General features: G+C 35.1%; 1 protein-coding gene and 1 long non-coding RNA gene across 6 annotated transcripts; one reads left to right on the forward strand and one right to left on the reverse strand.

Annotated features, from left to right (window-relative positions):
* Positions 1 to 1272: 1272 nt before the first annotated feature.
* Positions 1273 to 9472, forward strand: LOC145638393 (uncharacterized). Of its 4 annotated transcripts, none has more exons than XR_014114651.1 (11): positions 1273 to 1517; positions 2245 to 2377; positions 3300 to 3548; positions 3877 to 3987; positions 4869 to 4933; positions 5593 to 5711; positions 5812 to 5889; positions 6141 to 6336; positions 7795 to 7923; positions 8742 to 8843; positions 9036 to 9472. It is a non-coding gene; the product is annotated as an uncharacterized LOC145638393 (long non-coding RNA). The 4 variants fall into 4 exon arrangements; XR_014114653.1 differs by having other exon boundaries at positions 3883 to 3987; XR_014114654.1 differs by lacking the exons at positions 7795 to 7923; positions 8742 to 8843; positions 9036 to 9472 and adding an exon at positions 6699 to 7152 and having other exon boundaries at positions 6141 to 6405.
* A 2181-nt stretch (positions 9473 to 11653) lies between these two features.
* LOC145638394 (eukaryotic translation initiation factor 4G-like) lies at positions 11654 to 21750 on the reverse strand. Of its 2 annotated transcripts, XM_081689363.1 has the most exons (12): positions 21619 to 21750; positions 21216 to 21411; positions 20220 to 20362; positions 19950 to 20096; positions 19758 to 19825; positions 19520 to 19576; positions 17787 to 18926; positions 17519 to 17678; positions 14664 to 17087; positions 14444 to 14531; positions 12660 to 12854; positions 11654 to 12287 (listed from the first exon to the last, which is right to left on the reverse strand). In XM_081689363.1, exons 2-12 carry the CDS (start codon positions 21383 to 21385, stop codon positions 11954 to 11956), a joined length of 4926 nt encoding a protein of 1641 aa, XP_081545489.1. In that variant the 5' UTR covers positions 21386 to 21411; positions 21619 to 21750; the 3' UTR covers positions 11654 to 11953. The 2 variants fall into 2 exon arrangements, with proteins under 2 accessions (XP_081545489.1, XP_081545488.1); XM_081689362.1 differs by having other exon boundaries at positions 14444 to 17087.
* Between the last annotated feature and the right edge of the window lie 414 nt (positions 21751 to 22164).

Genomic DNA, 22164 nt, shown 5'->3' on the forward strand with positions numbered 1-22164 from the left:
TATAATATATAATAAAAAAATGTGTATATTTAAAACTTCATCATACTTTAGAATGAGTTTCTATTAAAGGAGATACTTAAGCTCCAATCTTCATCTATTTTCCTTTCTACTTTGATGAATGAGAGAGCTTGCCAAATTAGGAAAAGTAATTGAATAATAATAACAAATCTTCATTTCCAAGAGAAATATTGGATAATCATTGGACATTCATCCCTTCTTTACATGCATATTACCTTCCAAAGTTTTGGGGCATGAAAAACTGCTGATTGGTGGGATGTTGATGGCTGGATACAAGTATGCATTGAGCACAAGAGATACATCCAGCTTTTCTTGTAAACTTTTAGGAAATAAATATCATTAATTTCAGTTTTTTTTGCTACTATGTTAACTGATTGCCTTATAATCAATCAACTTTGATAAGAAGATTCAAGGATTTCATAGATTACCAAGCTTAATGAAAGATTATTACTTGAAATTATTGTTTGGTGTTAGGAGAGATTTGTCTCATTCTTAAACTAATATCCGCTTTGTCCTGTATTACTTGTCGTTATTGTTGCGCACTTATTTTCTGAAGTAGTTTTCCTTTAAGTTTTCTCTCTATAATGCCCTTTTGACACCTATGATATTAAGACTCGATAAGAATTGTTAGACATAAATATGTGTCCAAGTGTCAAAAAAGGTTATAATAAAGACTTTTTTTTTTTTTTTTTTTGATAAGAGGTTATAATAAAGACTTGTGTAAATACTTGATGTGAAAAAGAGAGCTGGTCGAAGTAACATAATAGCTGATTGGCGTATTTTTTTTGACCCGTTATAAAAATTGAAGCATAAAGCAGCATGAATACCATGCAGGAGGAGACTTTTATACTTGGAATCAAACTTAATTAATATCCTAATCTTAAGATTCTTACCAATACATCAGGAACTCACTGTCTTGAATCTCCTGATATAGTATCTGAAACAAAAAATAAATAAATAAGTCTGTTACAATCTATAACCCTTATAAAAGCCCCAAGCACCCCTACTGTAGCAATTTTACTGTTCCTTATGAACAGAAGATTGGCGGTTTTGCCCTCCCTGCCCCTTAGCACCCTTATCTGATTGACCAAGTTGACTGGGCTATTTCGGTCTTTTTGCTTTTACATTTCATGTGCTCTCAGTGGGCTGACGCGTGGCCATTTCCCCATTTTTGTTGGCATTTTTTTCACTCATCCTCTCTCCTTTCATTCACTTTCTCTCTCCTCAATTGAATCCTTATTTCTTTGATCGTGATTGAGTTTTGATCATTAGGATTTCAATTAATTGTGAAATTCGGGTTTATTTCTTGGTTGTGAGGATAGATCATTGAGAAAATAGGGTTTGTTCTTTGGAATTTCGGTGAATTTTTGAGGAATTTTGTTGATTGAAGAAGGATAAGTCGTACAGAAGGATTGGTGAGGCAACTTGGAGTGACAAAGCCGATTTCTATGGCGGGACCTTCTGCTGTTGATTTTCAGAAGACTCGGGAATTTGAGAAGGTTTGTTGATTTGATTCTTGAATTTTTAGTTTTAATTTGGGTTTCTTGTTTATTTAATTGTTTGTTGTTGATCGCCCGTTTTGGATTTTTGGTTGATTCTGTTTTGTATGAAAGCGATGACAAGAAAGCCATGTGCTTTTTAAGACGTGTTTGATGTTCATTATTGGCGAAAAGTCTGTTAATTAGGAACCTTTCTTAGCTTTGTCCTCCTTGAGCAATAGTGATGTGATCACCCATAAGCGTAATTTGGTGGTTGCTTGATGTCGTTGTTGTTTGGCGTTGGATTGTGCTGGTTGCGGTTAAAATGTGACCGTGAAGTGGCGAGGAGTAGCAGTAGTAGTGGTGTTTGTGGTTGTGTAGCAGGGGAGATGCGGGGGTGTGCGATTGTGTAGTAGGGGAGATGCGTAGTGGCTGTTGTAGTTGAATCGTTCAAAGTACTCAAATTCAACTTCATTTTGTGGGATTTTTGAGAACTGGGGTAATTGATTTTTCAATCGACTTGGTAGCAACTTTAGGGTTTAGTTTTGCCGCAATTGGTAATTGCTTTTCTCTTTTCTCTTTCTTAAAATTCTCCCACAAATTGTTTGATAAAATGTTGGATCTGAGCCTCCTCCATTGAAGTGTACCTTTGAGTCCTCGATTGAAGCTGCTTCTGAGCTGAAGATGTTTTTTTTTTTTTTTTTTTTTTTTTTTTTCGTGATCATTGAATATCAATTTCACAATCTAGGTACTCCTGAAGAAAATCATAAACTCCATTCGGTATGGTGCTGCAAGAGAGGGAGTTTCGGGGTATGAGGTCCATCAGTTTGTCTCACGTTGCCGTCAACATGACCAAAGCTGACAACGATGCCGCTGTCCAGGTTCTCCTCTACTTCTTGATTGTCTGCTCATATTTATCAATTTGCTTTTGGATAACTCGTAATTGAGTGTTTTCGAAAACCTAAAGTTCAACTAGCTAGATACATATTTTCATGAGAAATGTGGCAAACTGTTTGAAATTGGAAAATTACCAAACAATTCTGGAAATCTTAGACAATGAGGTTAATTGCTACTTTGATGGTCTTGATGTCTATTTTTGTTAGAATAATGAATTTGAGGTTCTAGAGTGTAGTTTTGTTAAAATGAGATCATTGCCTGTTTATTAGTATTGTTGAACAATTCATGTGAAATCTATATGTACTACAGAATTAGATGTTTCTTGGAATTAGAATTTGAGATTGGCTTTAGATTTAGATTATTATGGTGCAAATTATCAACTTTACTTATGATTCCCACTGGTGTCTTCATATCTATGTCTATACGGTCTCTATTTATGCTTAGAGGGAGGACGTGGGACCAAGCTATCACGTTCCTTGAAGTAGTACGTTCAGAAACTGGTTATGGTAATTTAATCACCGTAATATATCTATGGTACTTCTTTTCTGCTTACTATGTTGCAGCGTCTTGTAATTTATTTCAGAATTACATATTCACATGATGTAAGGTGTAGACTCCTTTTGCTTTCTTATGTTTTCCCCTCATTTTGCTTGTTAGAAAAATAAATAATCCTGCTAGATTTAAGCCATGACCTTATATTAACACCCAAGTCTGCCTTCATAATATTACCTATACATGCCATATTAAAGACTGATGATGTGAATAAAGACAAGGAAGTAGGCTACAGCTGTACACTATTAATGTTACTAAGGAATGCTATCAAACTAACTTGTGAGTTGTGATGCACAAAATATGATCTTTTTTTTTTTTTTTTTTTTTTTAATTTTTTTTTTATTTTTTATGCAGCAAAACATGGAGCATAATCTGAATGGCCCAAAGTTTAAAAGCTGAAATGTAGAGAAATGGTTGCTCCGGAGGCGCGCTACATTTGTGTGTATGAAACTCCAACCGTGATTAGCAATACTAAGAAGAGATTGATGCCTACAAATGAGCACAAGGGTGATGTTGTTGGATTTGTGCACTATCGTTTTATAATGGAGGAGGAGCTTCCAATTCTCTATGTATATGAGTTGCAACTTGAGCCACACATACAAGGTAAAGGACTCCAAAAGCTATTGATGCAACTTCTAAAGCTTATTGCTCGTAAGGTGATTTATGTACTTTCAAGTTCCATCTTTTATGTCTGACTGGTAATTAATTCAATTATAATATTATGAGAATAACGTATATAGAGTAAGTCATCTACATCTACACTCTTTAAAAGTGAGAAGTTTGGCAGAATTGTTCCTTATGAATATAGAGTAAATCAATTGCTATCACTCATTTCTTTCTTTTTTTTTTCTCTCTCTTCGTACTCGCTTTATTGCAGATTAATTGGGGTGGAATTTTGCTAGCTTTTTTTAAGTTTTTAACATTTTAATAGGGTCAGGAATTTGCATGAACACGTCTTGTGGGGCGAATTCTACAGTCCAATGGAAGAAAGGCAAAGCCTGGTGAAATCTGGTGAAATTGTCGATCTGTGTTACAACTGCGGGTAACCCCATTTTGCTAATCTTTAATTCATTAGTTACTGCCATTTTTTTGCATTGATTTGTAATGTTTTGAAGTAATTCAATTCATGCTTTCGTGTTGTTTTCGTGTTTGGTTTGTGTTGTGTCGTGTTATTACTTTGTAATTCGGATCCTGAATAAATGGTTGCTGCTGTCTTGTGCATTTTGCTTTTAAACAATTTGAATAATGCTTGTTGATTTACTTTTGGAAAGTTTTGGGTCTATCTTGTTGAGTGTTTGGCATCATCCGAAATTCGGGTTTTGTCTTATACATTCATAATGTATAGTTGATTGTAGTTACTGACAATGTTCATTAGTGTGGAAATTGGACGATTGCTGCTGAGATGTGATGAACTGCTGATTGAGGATTTAAATTTTGTTAAGTTATGTTAATAGTAGTAAATAAGGAGTGGGAGTGACTTTATAAATGAGTGGAATGATAGAATTAAGCACATGTTTGTGCCAAAGTAGTAAGGTGAGTAGGGAAAGAGGAAGATAAGACATGCTTTGGAAAGTTTATTTCTTTATATACGTAAGAAGAACTCTTTCATACTTGAAAATTTTAATTGAGTGCAACAAAAATGTTAAGAGTTTGGTAAAACTTATGTTGCTTTTCTATTGCCCCTAATAGATGATTGGTAAATTTTTTTAGCAAAAAAGGGAGTTGTGTCTAAAATTTCTGCATTTGTATACTATATGATTGATTAGTGTTGGCGCGATTACTCCGTGTCTTTTTGTTAACATATCTGGTCAATATCACTTACCATTGTTGCATGGAAATTTGAACTCATCAGATTGTTTAGGTTCGTTAGAGTTAATCAATATTAAATATTCACTTCATTCTTACCAAATGTTACTTTTATAGATTGTGATGGAACCTCAGAAAATAACTTTGGAGGAGGACCTAGACAACGCGTCAAGAAAGTGAAGGTAATCTGAAAATTATCTAGGGATTGGTTTTTGATGGAAATTATCAACTGATTATTGTCAATTATCAACTGGAAATTATGGCAAACCTTTAACTTTGTTGATTTTTAAAAATAGTTTATTGATTTGATTGCCATGATGACGGTAAAATTTCTTGGTATGTATATAGAATTGAGGGGCAGGCCAGTAGTGACATAGATGAGATTTGATATCAATGAGTTCAGGTAGTAACCAAAGACTTTACCGACTTAGCTAAATGACATTGACTTTGAAATTGATTTTTGGAGGAGGGTTTGTGTTTTGTCAATGTTTTTTTTTTCTTTTTTTTTTTGGTTTGGGAAACATTGTGCTTTGTCGGAATATATTCATCTATTTTTCGGATGCTGGTGATGCTGGTGTGCTCACCGCTCAGTTAGTATTTCGATCTTCGTAGTTCTCTTGCAAATTATACTTCTGTTATTTGTGAAATCTGTTTGTTTTACCTGTTTATATTATGACTCTTTTACAATATCTTATTAAGATTTGTATTGTGGAATTTCAGCTATTTTTTTTTTTATCAATCACCGAATATCAATTTTACAATAGAATTCATTCTTAATTGATTTCAGTATCAATTTAGGGAAGAAATCAAATTAAGAGTTCATTTCTCTTTCCTGGTCTAGGTTGGCTTGTGATGCCCCTGCTCCACTCATTTTTCTTCCGACAAATGGTGGCAGCTTCAAGCCAGAGCTCTCCGGGGGTGGTAGTTTCGACGGTTGTGGTGGTCCAGCTTTAGTATATAGTACGTCATTGATGATTTTCGGCAGAAATTTTAAAATTAAATACCTTTCAATATATATGATCCTTAAGTTCCATATTCAATTTATAGTAATTTTTGGCAGAAATTTGAAGATTCTCACACCACGAGCAGTCGAACTTTTTCTCCAATTGATTTTCGATCAAATTTTCCTTCTGTTAAGGTAATTAACTGAACAAAATCTTCGCTAAGCTGTTATTTTGATAAAAAAAAAAAAAAAAAAAAAAGTACTCAAATTTTGAATTAATAATAGTGATTGCTTCCAAAATTTGATTGTCTTCTACGACAATATTCAAGCTCAATTTATGTACAATTATGTATCTTTAGCTAGAAATTGCATAATTTTACCTCTTAATTTCACATATTTTGTAGAATTTGGTAGAAAAATTCACTACCAAAGTTGTGTTTTCACAGAATTTGTGCGAAATTGTAGAGAAGAGAAGTTGTAGAAGAATTCAAACTGTGACGAGTTAATCGAGTTGACCGATGGGTGACTCGGATAATGACTTGGGAGGAAAGTCGAACAATTTCAATCGCAGAGATTCATACCCAAAAGAGCTGGACTGGTTCCATGGCCTCCACTCCTACTGTCTAAGCTCCATTGCTGAAGGTGAAGCTCCACACCCACACATTTATTTCCTTGCGCGTGTTTGCCTTTTGCTCTCTTTTCTAAAAAAAGGTTGGTTATTGGCATAGTTCTTATCTCATGCAACTAAAATGCTAGGCTTAATGCTTTTTAAAATAAATTCTTGTTCAGATCTTGGAACCTGAAAATGCATGAGCAACAACTTGACTGTCAAATGAAAATTGGACATTTGTTTCTGAATATTGTGAAAGAATAGAAATTTTTGATACAATTAATGTTCTTTGGACGGTTCTGAGTAGTTTCACTATGGATTTTATCAATTATGTTGATGAATAATGATTTTATTAATTTTAGCCAATACTGAATATCAATGTGTATTATTGCAGATGAATTTTCAGGTCGTGTTGGATTTCTTTGTATGGGAATCATGGGTTCTACAATGGCCCTAAATCTCATTAAGGTTGGGTGAGAATTGTATGAGCTATTCCTGTATAAATTTGTCAGGGTAGAATGAAGTATTTTATCCCGGAGCTCGAGTTTTATAGATCAAAATAATGGATTTTATTCTTCAGTATGTAGTAATTAAAATGCTTTATTATTTCTCAAAGCTAGATGTTCAATGATTAACCTCGGCCCTTGGTTACATCCTTCACTTGGTTATTTTGAGTTTAAATCACCTCGTGTGTATGGAAGACAGAATGTCCTTTAGCTTCTACTGTTAATTACTAAATGCTCATGATGCACTGCTCATTCTGTTTAAGAATCGTATTCCTATTTTTAAAGAAAGGCTTTTTTGCTGATTGAAATAATCTTCATTTGTCTTTCCATGAACAATCTGCTGGATTTTCAAATGATTTTTATCATTAAAGAGCTTAAAGGATCTTGTGATGTGACTGTCTGGAATAGGACAAAGAGCAAATGTGATCCTCTCATCAGCGTAGGTGCTATATAAGTACAGTATGCTTATATTATAACTTCATTATTCCCTCGTGCTTAAATAATTAACCTTCAACTGGCAGAACATAAATGCCTAGATGGTCTATTTGATATACTTTTTTGTTACATACAGAATCAGATGATCAATTGATCTGAGTTTCATGTAGCAGTCTAAACTCTAACGATGACCATGGGCCTTTACATCATAATATTGAATATATAACAAACAAAATTGAAATTGAAATGTTTAAGAAGCTCCTCTATCTTTAGCAACTTCCTTGAAATGTTCATCTTATAGGTTTGTCACTGATGCAGGGTTTAAGCCTCTCTAAAAGAAGTAGCTATGCCTTGTGATCTGACATTTGCCATGCTTGCTGATCCTGATAGTGCAGTGCGTATGTTTCTTTTGCAAAAGTAACACTGAGCAAGTATAACTTGCTCAAAATAGGGTCGAATAAAGGATCATTAGCAACATATTATGCAAAGTTCGTTTGATAATTTATGTTTGTCTGTACTTCTGCTCTTTAATATCTTGTTTTTCTGCAGCAACTTTTCAACCATTAAAGATAGAGCGAGATAGAGCGCTGGGAAGTGGTCAACTTCTGTCCCATGTGATACTATCCTACTAGGAGCCTTGTCAGGGATTTGGAAAAATGTGCTAACATGAAAGGCATTGTAAGTAGGATTAACCAAATTATATTTAAGTTGATAGAAGGAATGGTATTTTGTGCTCATACATTATGCAAAGTTCGTATAATTTAAATGTGACCGAAATAATGCAAGAGAAAGAAGGAAAAGAGAGAGAAGGAGTATTGTCAGTCTGAAATGTCGCTAGCAAGTAGTAATGGCAAGCTCCATTTTCATTCCTTTTTTTTTTTGTTAGTTCATTTGGTTGCTTATTTTTCACAAATTATATACGTAGTAAGTTTTTTTTTAATGTTAGTATTCTGATTTTTCCTTTTTAAAAGTATAATGTATACCTACCTGTTTTGACTACCTGTCTTTAGTTCGCTTTCTCTCCTTTTTAATTGCTTTGATTTCTATGAATTTGCATTGTATGTGATTTATGTTCTCAGTTTAATTTATTGGTGTTAATTTACAAGATTGATTTAATTTTTCTGTTTTTCTAAATATTTTTTTTTTGTGTGTGTTTATTTTGTTTTCTTTGTTTTGGTATTTATGAATTTGCATTGCTTGTGACTTATATTCTCAATTTATTAATTATTGTTAATTTTTGGGATTGATTTTGTATTTATTCTTTTTGCTATTAGAACGAATTGAAACCCATATGTTGACTTAAACCAGTGTCCTATTATCGACAACAGTTTAATTGCTATTGCTGAAAATTGTCCGAATTTCACAGTCTTATTAATTGAAATGTGCCCTGAAATAAGTAATGACAACATGCAAGCAATTGCTCAAGGCTGCCCTAAAGTGAAATCAATATAATGGTTCTAATTTCTGACTGAGATTCATTATCTTATGGTGGGCAGCAAGTTGAACATAGTAATGTTAGCAAAATGGAGAAGAAAGGAAGCTTGTATTCAGCAAGTAAGAGGGTCTTTGCTCATAGCTATAAGGAGAATGTAGCTAATGTAAGTGAATTCTTTCAGATTCGTTATTCATTGTTTTTTCCAGACTCGAAACTTTTTAGTTCAGACAATCTCTACATTTTATTGTAGAAATTGGGGATTTAATATTTACTCATATCAGATATAATAAAGTTATCAAAGCCTAATTGCAAAGTCTGGCTTGATACTTGTTCATTGGTTATGTTAAACTAATAGGGAATAGAGAAGAAAAATAAAGAAAGGGGTCGGAAATCTAAAATCCGTGATGGCCATTCGTTCTTGTCTTTTGTTAGAGACCCGAGAAGCATTGAGAATACTTAGGTGGTTTAAAGGGGGCACCAAGTTACAAAATTTGTTTTTCTCAAAAAAAAAAAAAAAAAAATAAAGTTACAAAATTTGAGCAACCAAAGGCAGAACCTCGGACTCCACAAGAAACCAAAGGTAGAACCGCAGAACCTCCGACTCCACCTCAGCAACCAAAGACAGAACCTCCGGCACCAAATTGAGGGACCGCGCGGGTACCGAGTAGATCACCATATAAGGGGTCTGCGCGCTCTTATCTTTTCCCTCCGTAACATTACTTATTTGTTTACTTATAATAAAGTTATGTGTATTACTTCCCATCATTACTTAATTTGGTTTAATACACTCTGAAGTGCTACATGTTATGCAAAGTTCGTATAATTTAAACACAGTTCTTTGACATTACGTTATAAATTGCTCCAACTTTAGTTGAAGCATTAGTTTTATGCACTTATTTACTAACTATAGCTAAAGTGATCATTATACACTAACCAATCAAAGCAAAGGAAAATCAACAATCAAAATGCGACCAATCACATTAACACATAAACGACTAATTACACACTAATCACCGAGGCAAAATCAGGGAGAGAGATTAATGTTTAATCCTTTAATGACATTTTATTTGAGTAAGGGTTGGTATTTTACATTAAAACGATGCAAGAAACTTTCCGTTTACCAATACTCCAATCGCCTTGATCGCACCACCCAGTTTGTGAATCCCCCAATCGCTTTGATCCGCTCCATCCGGTATGTCAATTCTTCAATCGCTTTGATCACACCACCCAGTGTGCCAATCCTTCACTTAATCCTCCAATCGCCTTAATCTCACCATCCATTTTGTTAATCCCCCAATCACCTTAATCGCACCAATGTACCAATCCTCCACTCAATCTTCCAATCGCCTTGATCGTACCATCCATGTTGTCAATTCTTCAATCACCTATTGCACCACCCAGTTTTTCAATCCTCCAATCGCCTTGATTGCACCACCCAGTTGGCCAATCCTCTAATCGCCTTGATTTCAACTAGCCCCATTCATCATATGTATACATTAAACACCGATGTGAGTCATGCGACAATCACAAATCATACAATTTTTATTTCCCGTCTGATTTCATGAAATTGAAGGAGCAATAGCTACTAAAAATTACTAACACAAACCATGAGTAATTTGTTGAAGCTACCTTACTAATCACATAAAAGGGCATTAAACAATCAAATAATAACTAACATAAATGTTTATAAGTGATAAATCAACATATAATCAAAACACTTACAAAATAATACGAAGTAACAAATTAAGATCACCAAAATTAAAATAATGCAATAAATTTAATTCAATCAACACACCCATATATTATATTACTTCCTTAGCATAATCTATTCCATCAGATTTCAACTTTGATCAACGCTAACAACTATTATCGAACCTCATTACAAATAAAACATTAGTAATAATATGCACATATAGAGTTGCATAATTACAAATTAATCACCAAGCATAGAGATCATCAAATTGCCTTTAATTTTGAGGAATTTGCATGTTGGGAGAAAATAAAAGATATTTTATATGTAATATGAAGAATTTGTGATTTACGAAATTTAGCATATTGTGCGATGTTCAATAGAAATTTGTATAATATAATTAATGCATTTTACATAATGATAAAATAATATTTTACTACATTATTGTCCCTATCAAAAATATTTAGTAGGGCTTTGTTATATTGAATTACTTTGCAATTTGTCTACAATTTAAAGTTTGAAGAATTAGTTTTATACCTAATTCTTCTAAATTATTAATTTAATTTACTTAATCCAATTCCAGATGTCAATTTCTATTCATATAGTTACAGGTTTCAGGATCACACTTTTATTCTAATAATGAATAATTTGACATTATATTATAAGCCACTCCAGTTTTAGTTCAAGCATTAGTAATGTGCAATTTAGGTAAAAGCCTGATGATTGCTGAAAGAAAGGAATACTCGAGGATGTTCACAAAAAAAAAAAAAAAAAAAAAAAAAAAAAAAAAAAAAAAAAACTGTATTCAAGAAAATATTAGGGGAAAGCTGTAATGATTTGATTAGTTTATGATAAAGCCATTACAATACTGAAACTATATTAATAGCTCATTTCTTACAAACTTTTTGTTATAACAAAATGCTAAATATCTCGACAATCATTCCCCTTAACAACATGCTCATATGCCTTCTACGTGCCATCCGATGCTGCGTGCCCACTCTAGCTAGCTTCTATACCTGCATCATTATGTACTATAACTAAAGTGATCATTAGCAAAATTAAATTACATTAACACATAAACTATGACTAATTACACACTAATCACGGAGACGAAATCACATTGGGGGACCGCGCGCGTAGCGCGCGGGCCAACAACTAGTTTATTAAAAAATATGGAAGTCTTCTCATGCCACAAAAAAAAATATTGAGTGAATGACCATTCGATACATTAGGTACTATGTAGTTCAGGTCAGATCTGGAAACTGAGAAATACTATGTAGTATAAACAAATTATAAGACTAATTAATGTCTACTGCCAAATCTTTGCAGAAAAAATACAAGAAACATAGCTAATTTAGCTCAGATTCTCAGAGTTACAACTCACTAATTAAAGAGATTAATGATATTGCAAGTAACTATAATTTCTATAAATAAATCTGTCTGACAACCTGCCATAATTAGTTAGCTGCAGAAAATAATCATTTCATTTCATTTGCTAGCTATTAATGTCAGAGAGATTTAAGCTTACAAAGTCACACTGAATGAATCATTAGTTTCATCATCAATTATCATCCCTTATATAGTTACATAATAAACATATTTAGTTTCTTAGATTTCAGGGGATCAGGGGGTCGGAAGTCCTCGAGCTTAAGACCGGAGCTGGTTCGAATCTCATTTAATGTTGATTCTCCTTTTTCAGACTTTATCATCTCTAGGATGCTCCCGAGGACATCTCCTGCCAAGCCAATTTCTAGAAGACGGCCTGGTTCTTCCCCGCCTTGGTGTATCAATTTACCGACCTCATTTAAGGACAGGACATTCTCTAGGATGACTTTACCGAAAATCTGGCCAAGAAACTCTGGTGCTTTTGGTGCATCAGTGATAGTATCCTCCAAGTTTGTCAATACAGAATCAAAACTGGCAAACAGATCAACATTGGGATTAAAAAGAAACACAAATAACCAAAAAGAAGCTAGCAGATAGTTTCACACTAGACCTGTCATGTGGACCGAGCCAGACCTCATGACACCCCTCAGTTTTCTGTGCTTATTGAAGAGTAGAATGGCACAGAACAAGGCACGAGGGACTGCTCACAGGCTGGTTCGATCAATTAATAACATAAAAATTAAAGAAAATGCTAAAGAAAACGTGTAGGTGGGCACGACTGGCATGTGGGATGTGCCAGCCAGAGCAATTCACTCCCATCCCAACCCCATTTCCCTCCCCCCTCCCAAAAAAATAAATTCAGCAAATCACTAGGAAATATATGATTCCACAAGTAACTCTTACCCTTCAATGAGCTGCTGTGGACTAAACATGCTATCTCGAGGCTTTGTGTGGTTGATCAGAAGTTTTGCCAACATATCCCTCTCCAAGGCTTTCCTCTCAAAAGCATCCGTAACCCAAAGAGATATAACAGTAGGGTAGAATTTTGGAGCATTCAAGTCTTTGATGCATAATGCAACTTCCTTCTCATCATTTGCACTGGAAATAAGTAAACATCAATTAACCAGACAATCAAAGACCGTTGTTTATCATCATTGAGAAGGGAAATAATCAAAAGTTATCTTCAAGCAATCAATATTACTAGATGATAATTGTCTCACGCACATAAAACATAAAAGGTGATTCAATCCAGTGAATGCATAATGCAAGTCCACCAAGTCGTACTATGTATATGACAAACAAATTCCTTATTATCCTAGATTATAATCACAATAATAAAAACCAAGTTAAAATAATGTAAGCTGGTTCAGCAAAAGTTATAAACACATTAGCTAGCAACCACTCCAATTCTAATGTCCCTGCATTCTCGTCAAATTCTCCTAACTTGGTGAGATGAAGTGAGTCATTAAAAGGATATGTTTCCAGGTCAAGTAAAGAATTAGATATACATCATAAGTAATGTAGCTATAAACCAAGATACCATCGCCAAGAAGTACAATCTACCAGTGACCAAAATAGGACACTACCAGCCACCACAGTCATCAAAACTGTGCACGATATTTGAAAGAAAGCTATTGGTAAGCTGATAGAATTAGTGCAAGAAACCATTCCATATGACCAATATCCATTCCTTTGGTTCTTATTCTACTCCTTGTTTGATTAACATTCAACTCATTGTTTGAACTTTGAAGTAAATGCTACTCTTATTTGCTAATATAATCGCAATATTCTTTTTCTTGATAAAAAAAAGATGGTGTAAAATGACATATAACTAAACTTAAGAAATCTTCTCTCAAAAAGAAGGGAAAAAAAAAAAAGACATAGGAAGACTGACCAGCACAAGATTGCCAAACCAAGTTAATTTTTACCCCAAAATTGACCACCCAAAGTTAAACAGAAACCCGAAATAAACACAACCACCCGAGCATGACCTAAAGTGACCTGGAAAACTGAAATGAATACAATCCAAATACAACTCAAACAATATTGACCCAAACCCAAACTGGATTGAACACTATTCTTCCTAAATATTTGTTAATTCTAATTTTAAAATAACAATTGACAATCAAAGCACCCTGCACAAGAACATTTAAACGATTGAAAGTTGCACTTAAGTGGAAAAGTCACAGGGATTTATAAACTATTCCTTTAACGCACCCAGATCATCCTTGAGGAATTTTCTAGCCATTAGTTGGTTTTGGATAACCACAGATTTGAAATTTATGCAGTGTGCCGCTTGACAGAAAATACTGCCATTCAGTAATTTCTTTGGATTTCTCTGTAGTTCAGTACACAGGAGATAAAAGATTGTTCACTACAGACCAATTTTTTATAAAAAAAATAATAATAATAAAAAAAAAAAGGCGGTACAACAGCAGAAGGAAATATTAAGCAAAAGGATGCAGCACATAACTATAAAGGTCACAAGATGTAAAATAGCACCATAACCCATTTTCACCCCTTTTCATTTGAGACATGAAAAACTTGAAAGCTATATAGGGATAAAGTTATTTTCGTGAACCAAATCAAGAAGACCTTTTAGTGCAAGAACCATTATAACAACATTGAGCAATAGGTAAAAAATTTGGTATGTGTAAGTTAAAAGAGTAACATAAGGCAGTTCTTACCTATAATACTCCTTTATGGTAGCCATAGACATGTCTTTTAAGCGTTCTTCAGGCCACACCTTTTCTGAGGCAATATTTTCAGCTGGAGCTGCAACAGCTTGTGTCACAAGTGATGAAGTTAGTATAGGCTTGTCCATACTTCTATCAAGGTTTTTAACGTCTCTATTTGTGTAAGTTGAATTGCGCTCTAGACCACCAGAATGGTCATAAGAAACTGTACCTCCAAAACTTTCTGAGGCCTGTCTTGAAAAGTGATCTTCCATTGAGCTATAAGCTCCACGATCTGATGCATTACTATAACCATTCAAACCACTCACTACTCTTTTAGAATCCCCATGAAATGTAGTATCAATTGAAGGGGCGGTGGAGGCAGATGGCTGTCCTCTACATGACATACCCCTGGCAAGACCACCTTGAGGTCCAAGTGTAATAGGCTCATCACCAGAAGAGCGTTGGAGCAAAGGCACTGAAAGAGTCCTACTCTCAAAAGTACTCCTTTCATCCTTTCGTACATCGTGCCCATCATATCCACGTACTTGAGTACTATAACCTCTAAAGCCATATGCCTGGCCAACTGGAGAAGGTAACAGGGAGCCCCTGTGATTATATTCTACAGGATGGCCCCTCCTCATTGAAGGGTTCACGCTGGGCCCACGACTTGGCCGACCAGCTTGTCCAAGCCTTTCTTGAGCAGCATCCCTGTGCACTTCCTCGATCTTTTTAGGGCCTTCAACTTTCCTTCTTTGTTGCCATTTATTCTTTCTAAGATCAATGGCATCCTTCAACATGAACCTCACTCTTGAAGATAGGTTCGTGTTGTTAGATAACTGCCACATAATGTCAAAATAGGCATCCATATGATCCTTAGCTCTGGAATGATCAATCATTTCACCAATTGTGCTCATCAACTTGCACAATGCTTCAATATTTTCTTCATCAACATTTTGATATTGACCCAACAACTTCTTAATGCACTCATGCATTATTCTCTCAGTCAACATCCTCTTCTTGTACAACTCTCCAATCAATCTAATATTACCCAACATACGCCTTCTAGCTTTTAACCTTTTCCTTTCTCTCTCCTCCTCAGTTTGTTTGATCTCACCCTCACCATCATCCTTATTAGCTTCTTCTTCCTCTCGTTCTCCCCTCTCAAATTCTTCTTGGCACTTGTTTAGTAGGAGCCTCTTAAAGGTGATCTTCTCATCATCTACACTGAGGTCTGGTAATTCTGAAGCCAAATGAGAGCAGAAATTGGCATACATTTCACAGAACGTTGGTTCAGTTAATGCCTTGTCAAAAATCTGAGATATGACTCCAGTCAGAGTCACTACATTGTCGATTTTAACTTCTTTCACTTGCTCAAATAGTTTCTCAAAATTTTGAGGGGTAAGCTTATTTAAGATAGCCTTCAATCTCCTTTGTTTTGCCTGTTCTTCATCACTAACTTTACCCACTTCATACTTATTGTCGGCTCGGTGCATCACCTGTGAAGGATACTGAGAAGCCAACATCATACCTCTGTCGAAACTTGTAGCTCGTTGCCAACGTTCTGCATCAAGGTTATATCGTTGTACTCCCTGAAAACTCACCGAGTGCATTGGCCCGGAAAGGATCCCACCGGCATGCTGAATGGGTCCATGTCCACTTGGATTTCTGAGAACGCCATAATCAGGGCTAGACTGATATCCCATCATATAGCCACCATAAGCAAAACCTAATCCTAGATCCTGACCTGAAAATTGAGGAACTAGTTTATTCCACCTACCAGAATCCATCATACCATTAACATGACGATTATTTCGGGTAGATCCAGAAGCCCTATGAGTTGCATGATCACGATCACTATGAGAAGTCTTGGCACTGAAACATGATAATATATCAGCAATCTCAGGCGTGATTTGACAATGTTGCGGAAGATCAGTACACTGTTGTGATAATGTGAGGAGAAAATCCCTGGAATACTTTTTCACAAAAGTTTTTTCTTCATCATAACGTGAGCCTCTACGTTCTCCTTTAACTGAGGCATTTAATTTCGGTGCAGACGCATCAGCAACATATTCCCAATCTTCAAACTCCAGTGTACCTTTCTCACCCTTTTTCTTTCTTGCACTATTTTCACTTATAGAAGGAATCTTTAAAGTACTGGAAACATCTTCTATAGAAGCAATAGTTTCTTTCTTCGCCTCAGCACCTTTATAGGCCATGTACAGATCAAAATTCGTCCCAAGAGAATCTGCCTTCTGAAGCATTTCTTTCCACTTCTTCTTCCCCTTATTATTCTTTGACTTACCTGAAGAAGAAACCAGCCTTGCTTTCTCTGTGATTTCTACTTCCGGCCTTAACTTTGCTTCTGAAAAATTTGCAGCTGCAGGAGATACAGACACACTCTTAGGAGAAAACATTTCCAAGGATGTCTTAGCACTTTCAGTCTCAGAAATTTCAGACTCAAACTTCTTATGAGAATTTTCAGAACCAGCTGCCTCTCGATCATATTTCTTAGTTTCATCACAATGTTCAGTCTTTTTAACAAATTCTGCGAACTTCAAAGCACTACCTGGTTGCTGCCCTTTAACTTCCTTTTCCCCTTGTTGCTCAATAACTTGCAAAACATAGCCATTTTGTTTATAGTGTTGATCCTTACCTGCTTTCATAGGAGAGGTCATGTTTGTAGTCAGTTGATTAGTAGTATTATCTTGTATTTGAGTATATACAACTTGAAAATTTATAATTAAACCAACAAGATGAGCCATTTGTCACAATTACTTTGTCTTAAATTTAATACTTAAACCAACAGAGATCATCAGCTTGTGATAAATAATGGCTTTCTTTTTGTTCGTACCATGAAAAATATTATGAGAAACTTAAAAATCATTAATATGATGAACAAATTCTAATCATCACGTTAACCGTATTTTAACCTCAAACTGGAACCTAACCTTCATTATTAAATTCTAAGGACTATCAATTTTTCTTGTGGAAAATGACACAAAAAGAGATGCTATGATTTGTGTAATAAACATATTCAATGCCTTGATTGAACGCACTTACTTTAAACTTTAGAATTGGCATTACCTGCATGGTCTTCAATTCCAAGATCAACAGAAGAATCACCAGTTGATCCTGAATCAGTAGTCAAGAGTGATTCCTTCAACACAGAAACATCATTTACATGCATAACTGAAATATTAGACTTAACATCTGGAGCAGCAATCTTCAATGAATCGACGTGGTCCTGTCGTACACTTAAGTCAGCCTCCAGATACAATGCACAATCATTGTCCAAACCCATCCTACCCTAAGTTACTTCCAAAAAACAAAAAAAAAAAGAAAGAAAACAGACCTGCGGTGATGAATGGACGTTTTCCTTCTTCTCTGGATGTTTTTGTACATCTCTTATAGAGTCCAACTTGATTACAGTTTCCTTCTTAATGACATGTCCATTTGTTGGAGAATATGCAACAGATTTTTTCAACCACACTGAATCAGATTTTATCTGCAAAGAAGATTCATTTGCATTTGCTTCCATATCCTTTTTAACAGCATCAGGTTCCACAGGAAGCCAAACTAGTTTTTGTGACTCAACGTTTTCAATGTCACTAGAACTTGTACCCTTCTCTGCTCCAGAGTTAACAGATGCTTTAACATTTACTACTGGTGAAGTTGACTGTACAGAAGGAATGGGATAGTTGAATCTAGGACCATGAGAAATAGCTTGTGTATTTGGAAGAGGAAGACAATTTGGTGCTGGAAAAACGGGAGGACCTGGACTGTAGGAATTAGGATAGTATCCACCAGGGCGCATTGCTGTATAAGAAGGCAAAGGTTGAGATGGTGAAAGCCTCACATGATGTGATCTTGATCTAGGTGACCCACCATCCCTATTATCTAGTCTAAGTTCCTCATGTGTTTCTGGGTGAGTAATCCTCACTACTTTACGAGTGCTTCCAACATTTCCAGGCTGATGCGGATGGAAAGGAGGTGACAAAGGCATTCCTAAACTTCCCGGCTGATGAGGAGGTTGGGGTCCCAATTGAGGATTGAACCCAATGCTCTGGCCTTGACTAATGATTCCTTGATTATGCATAAGATTGTGTTGAAGACCAGGCATAAAAACTTGCTGCTGAGGCGGATTTCCTATATGAAATGGCATCTGCATTGGCATTGGATGTGAATTATTTAATGTGCCTCGAGACTGAATTTGTGGATTGGGGATGCCAAACTGCATGCCAGCTGGAGGTTGGTGTTGCTGATAAGGCAAAGGCATAGAAATCCCTGCCATAGGACGAACAGCAGGCTTCTGCATTGGTTGAATTGGAGAAGGCACAGGTGTCACTTCAACTCTTGTGACTTTTGAAGCAATATTAGTTTCTTGAGCAATTGGTTTTTCCTCAGATGAAACATGCTTTTCAGGCACCTGCTGCTTAGGAGCATATGATACTGGAATAGCAGGTGCAGTTCTTGCAGCAGCAGCATGCCGAACCTAAATGGTAATACACAAAGCCATGAGTACAGATAAATAAATTAAATCACAAAATTATAGATCTTTCAAAGCCGTGACACTTTTGTCTTTAGACCAGCATCAACATCACAATATATAAATCCAAGCCACCAAACATTACACCTTGGAAAACTATCTAATCTCTTTCTCCGACAACATAGCCTTATACTAAAGCCTCTTGAAAGGCATCATACCAAAGAAAGGAAGTCAATGTAGCAACCTTATCGTTACAATTAAGAATCAACAAAAGATAGTTTCATGCAGCCCCTTCATTACTAGAAAATTGGTAAGGCATTGCCTGATATGTTATTCTATAAATATATACAAAAAAACAGTCTGAAAATTTTGATTAAGTCAAGTGTAAAGTCAAGTGTGACCCAAACTAGACATATAAGTTCAGCTATGTTTATGCATTATTCATTATGCAACTTTTGTCCCAATTTGGCTTTCTGAATTAGACCTTAATACAAAAAATTACTTTTTTCAGGTTAGTAGTATACTATGCCAACCAAGAAAAAAAAAATCAAGAGCTAGATGCTAGATCAATTGTGAGGAAAGATAAGAATAAAAAAAACCTGATTACGCTCTTGCTCATCCATATTTGGTGGAGCCGAGGTGGTCCGTGCTGGCACCTACAGGAAACACAGAGAGAGACTGACATTGGATGTATTGGCTTTAACTCTTTAAGCTCTGAAAGCAGCATAATCTATACAGATTTTGTTACAGTTCCGAATGAAAGGAGTAAAAGAAAATGTATATTCAATGTGAATTTTTAAACATAGTATTGGTGGTACTGTTAAAACAATGATATACCTGCATGCCATTCATAACGCCAGGACTTATGGATCCAAACTGAAGAGAAAATTCCTTACCTCCTCCTCCTGAAAAAAGAGAGGATAAAAAATTGAAACCTTTATGCAAAAAAGTTTAGGTTGTCTACCCTCTTGACAAAATGAAACCATTGCATCATTGTCATTTTGCACAAATGGAAGTATAAGGAAATACCTTTCGAAGGAGTTGAAGGCAAGGTGGAATCTGAAGTCATGGAGGACGATTGAGAAGACGGAGCTTTTGGAATGGGTCGACTGCTCTTCTGACTCGATGTATCTGATGGCTTGGGAACAGAATCTGCAGCTGGTGGAGAGGATACTCCTAAAACAAACAAGTATTGTTCTGGTAACTATCACATCTTTGTAACATATAATTGACCACAAAATATTAGTTGACAACAAATGAAAAACAAAGAAAAGGAAACAAAAATAAAGAAAAGACTACCATGTAATGTAGAGTACACATGATTGCCATTTTCGACGTGATGAACACCAACAGCAGTGGAATTAGAGCTTGACGATGTTGTACTCACAGATACAAAAGTTCCCCTTGATTGCCCACCTTGTCCATTGTTTGATTTCTTAAAACTAAACCATTAAAAAAGGCAACCCAAACAAAATAAGAAATCAATCAAAATGAAATCATCCAAGTAATCAACTAATCCGAAACTGACAAGGCAACAACCGCCTCCTAGTGTGGATCCTACAGCTAGTTTCTGGCAGGCAAGGTTCTAATTATCATAAGGTACAACAAACAACAATCCATAGAAGAAAAAACAACAAAATAGACAAAAAGTATCAAATAAAAACTGTGTTTATAAACCTTTTCATTGGTTGAGATCATGAGATTATCTCTTCAAACGGCCTCAACGTTACAAAGTATTTTACTAATTCAAAATACACCATCAACATGACTGTTAATTCTCAATTAATCAAGTAATTAGTTGGACTAAATCAACTATTAGAAAGTAAGCAAAAGAAAAATAAAAAATAAAAAGAACTCAAATAATCAACCCTATTAATCAAATAAGCAATATTATTCAGAAAACAAACCCTAATCATCAACAAGAAAAATAAACAACATTTCAACATTTACATTTCACAAAAATCGTTACACTTCACATTTTGACTTTTGAGGCATAAATTTAAATACATTGACATAATATTGTCACTCATACATACATCAAATTATCAAAATATAATCATCGTGGTCGTGTTTAATAAAAAAAAAATGTAATTAAGAATATGAATGATCAAAGGATTCCTTTGAAGACCTTAATAAAAATAAATAATACCTCCGTTATAGGTTATGTGTAACGATTTGACATAAAGCAGAGAGAAAAAATGTATAATCGTTGCACATAACATGTAACGGAGGTAGTAAAATAAAAGTGTAATTATTTTCGTGACGGACCAAGAAGTTAATAAGAAAGGATTAAACCTGCGATTGTTAGAAGATATAGGAGGGGCGGAGGAGGCGCCTCTGCCGGAGCCGGTGGCCGAATAATTGCGATGATTTTGATCAGACAAGGTGTTGTTTAATCTTCCACTACCCCCTGTTTTTCTGTACTGCTTCTCCTTCTTTTCAACCCTTATTTGATTTTGGGACATATATATTTTCTGATTTTCCGACCCTCCTATTATTTCCCAATTAATTTCACAGCAACAAAAATTCAATCAATCAAAAAACATTCAAAGATTAAAAACCCTTTATAAAGATTTGAACTTTTCTTCATTTACACCATAAAAATCAAAACTTTGACATTCTAATTGATTATAATTATCATTGGGAGTGAATTTTGATACAATTTTGTTGTAATTTCAAAGTAAGAGAGGAAAATTACCTTAGAGAGTGAAGAAAGTGAGGAGAGATAGAAAGTATTGTCAGCAAGAACAGAGAGAATGGCGGGAAGAATAGAGAGAGATGGTTGGGTTTGTTAGTTTGTTGGGGAGTGATGTTGTGAAGGGTGTTTTTGTTGGAGAGAGAAGAAAAAAACAACGAGAGGGTCAACAGCCAAATCTTAAGGAGATCTATAAGGAGAAGCAACATTTTGAGGACTTGGCCTTTTGGCCTTGCATTCTTTTTCTTTCTTTTTTGGTGCCGAGAGAATTTCGGGTGTATAGTAAACAATCGGTTTAATCATTCTAAATTATGTTGATCACTACTTCGCGATTGGAAAAATAAAGATTGATAGTTTAGTCGTATGATTGATTCATTTATTACATGATCTATACCATAAACTCATTCACCATTTCTTTGCTAAAGGAAAAAAGGTCGTATCTATTAAGTATAAACAATCAAGTTGAACAACTAGTTTACGTTATGAAATACTAGTATTAGATTAGATTCTAATTGAACCCCTTCAATCTCACTTACTTGTTGAATATAC

Source organism: Chenopodium album, chromosome 7, assembly GCF_948465745.1.
Source record: "Chenopodium album chromosome 7, dcCheAlbu1.1, whole genome shotgun sequence".
Taxonomy (NCBI): domain Eukaryota; kingdom Viridiplantae; phylum Streptophyta; class Magnoliopsida; order Caryophyllales; family Amaranthaceae; genus Chenopodium; species Chenopodium album.

What these genes read in the sequence shown, in the direction of transcription:
- LOC145638394 (XM_081689362.1), bottom strand. Translation starts at nt 21,385, where the DNA reads ATGTCCCAAAATCAAATAAGGGTTGAAAAGAAGGAGAAGCAGTACAGA. An exon ending in TGGAATTGAAGACCATGCAG is followed by an intron (nt 17,088 to 17,518) that starts GTAATGCCAATT and finishes CTATGAAAGCAG; the next exon opens with GTAAGGATCAACACTATAAA. An exon ending in CCACAGCAGCTCATTGAAGG is followed by an intron (nt 12,288 to 12,659) that starts GTAAGAGTTACT and finishes TCTGTTTGCCAG; the next exon opens with TTTTGATTCTGTATTGACAA.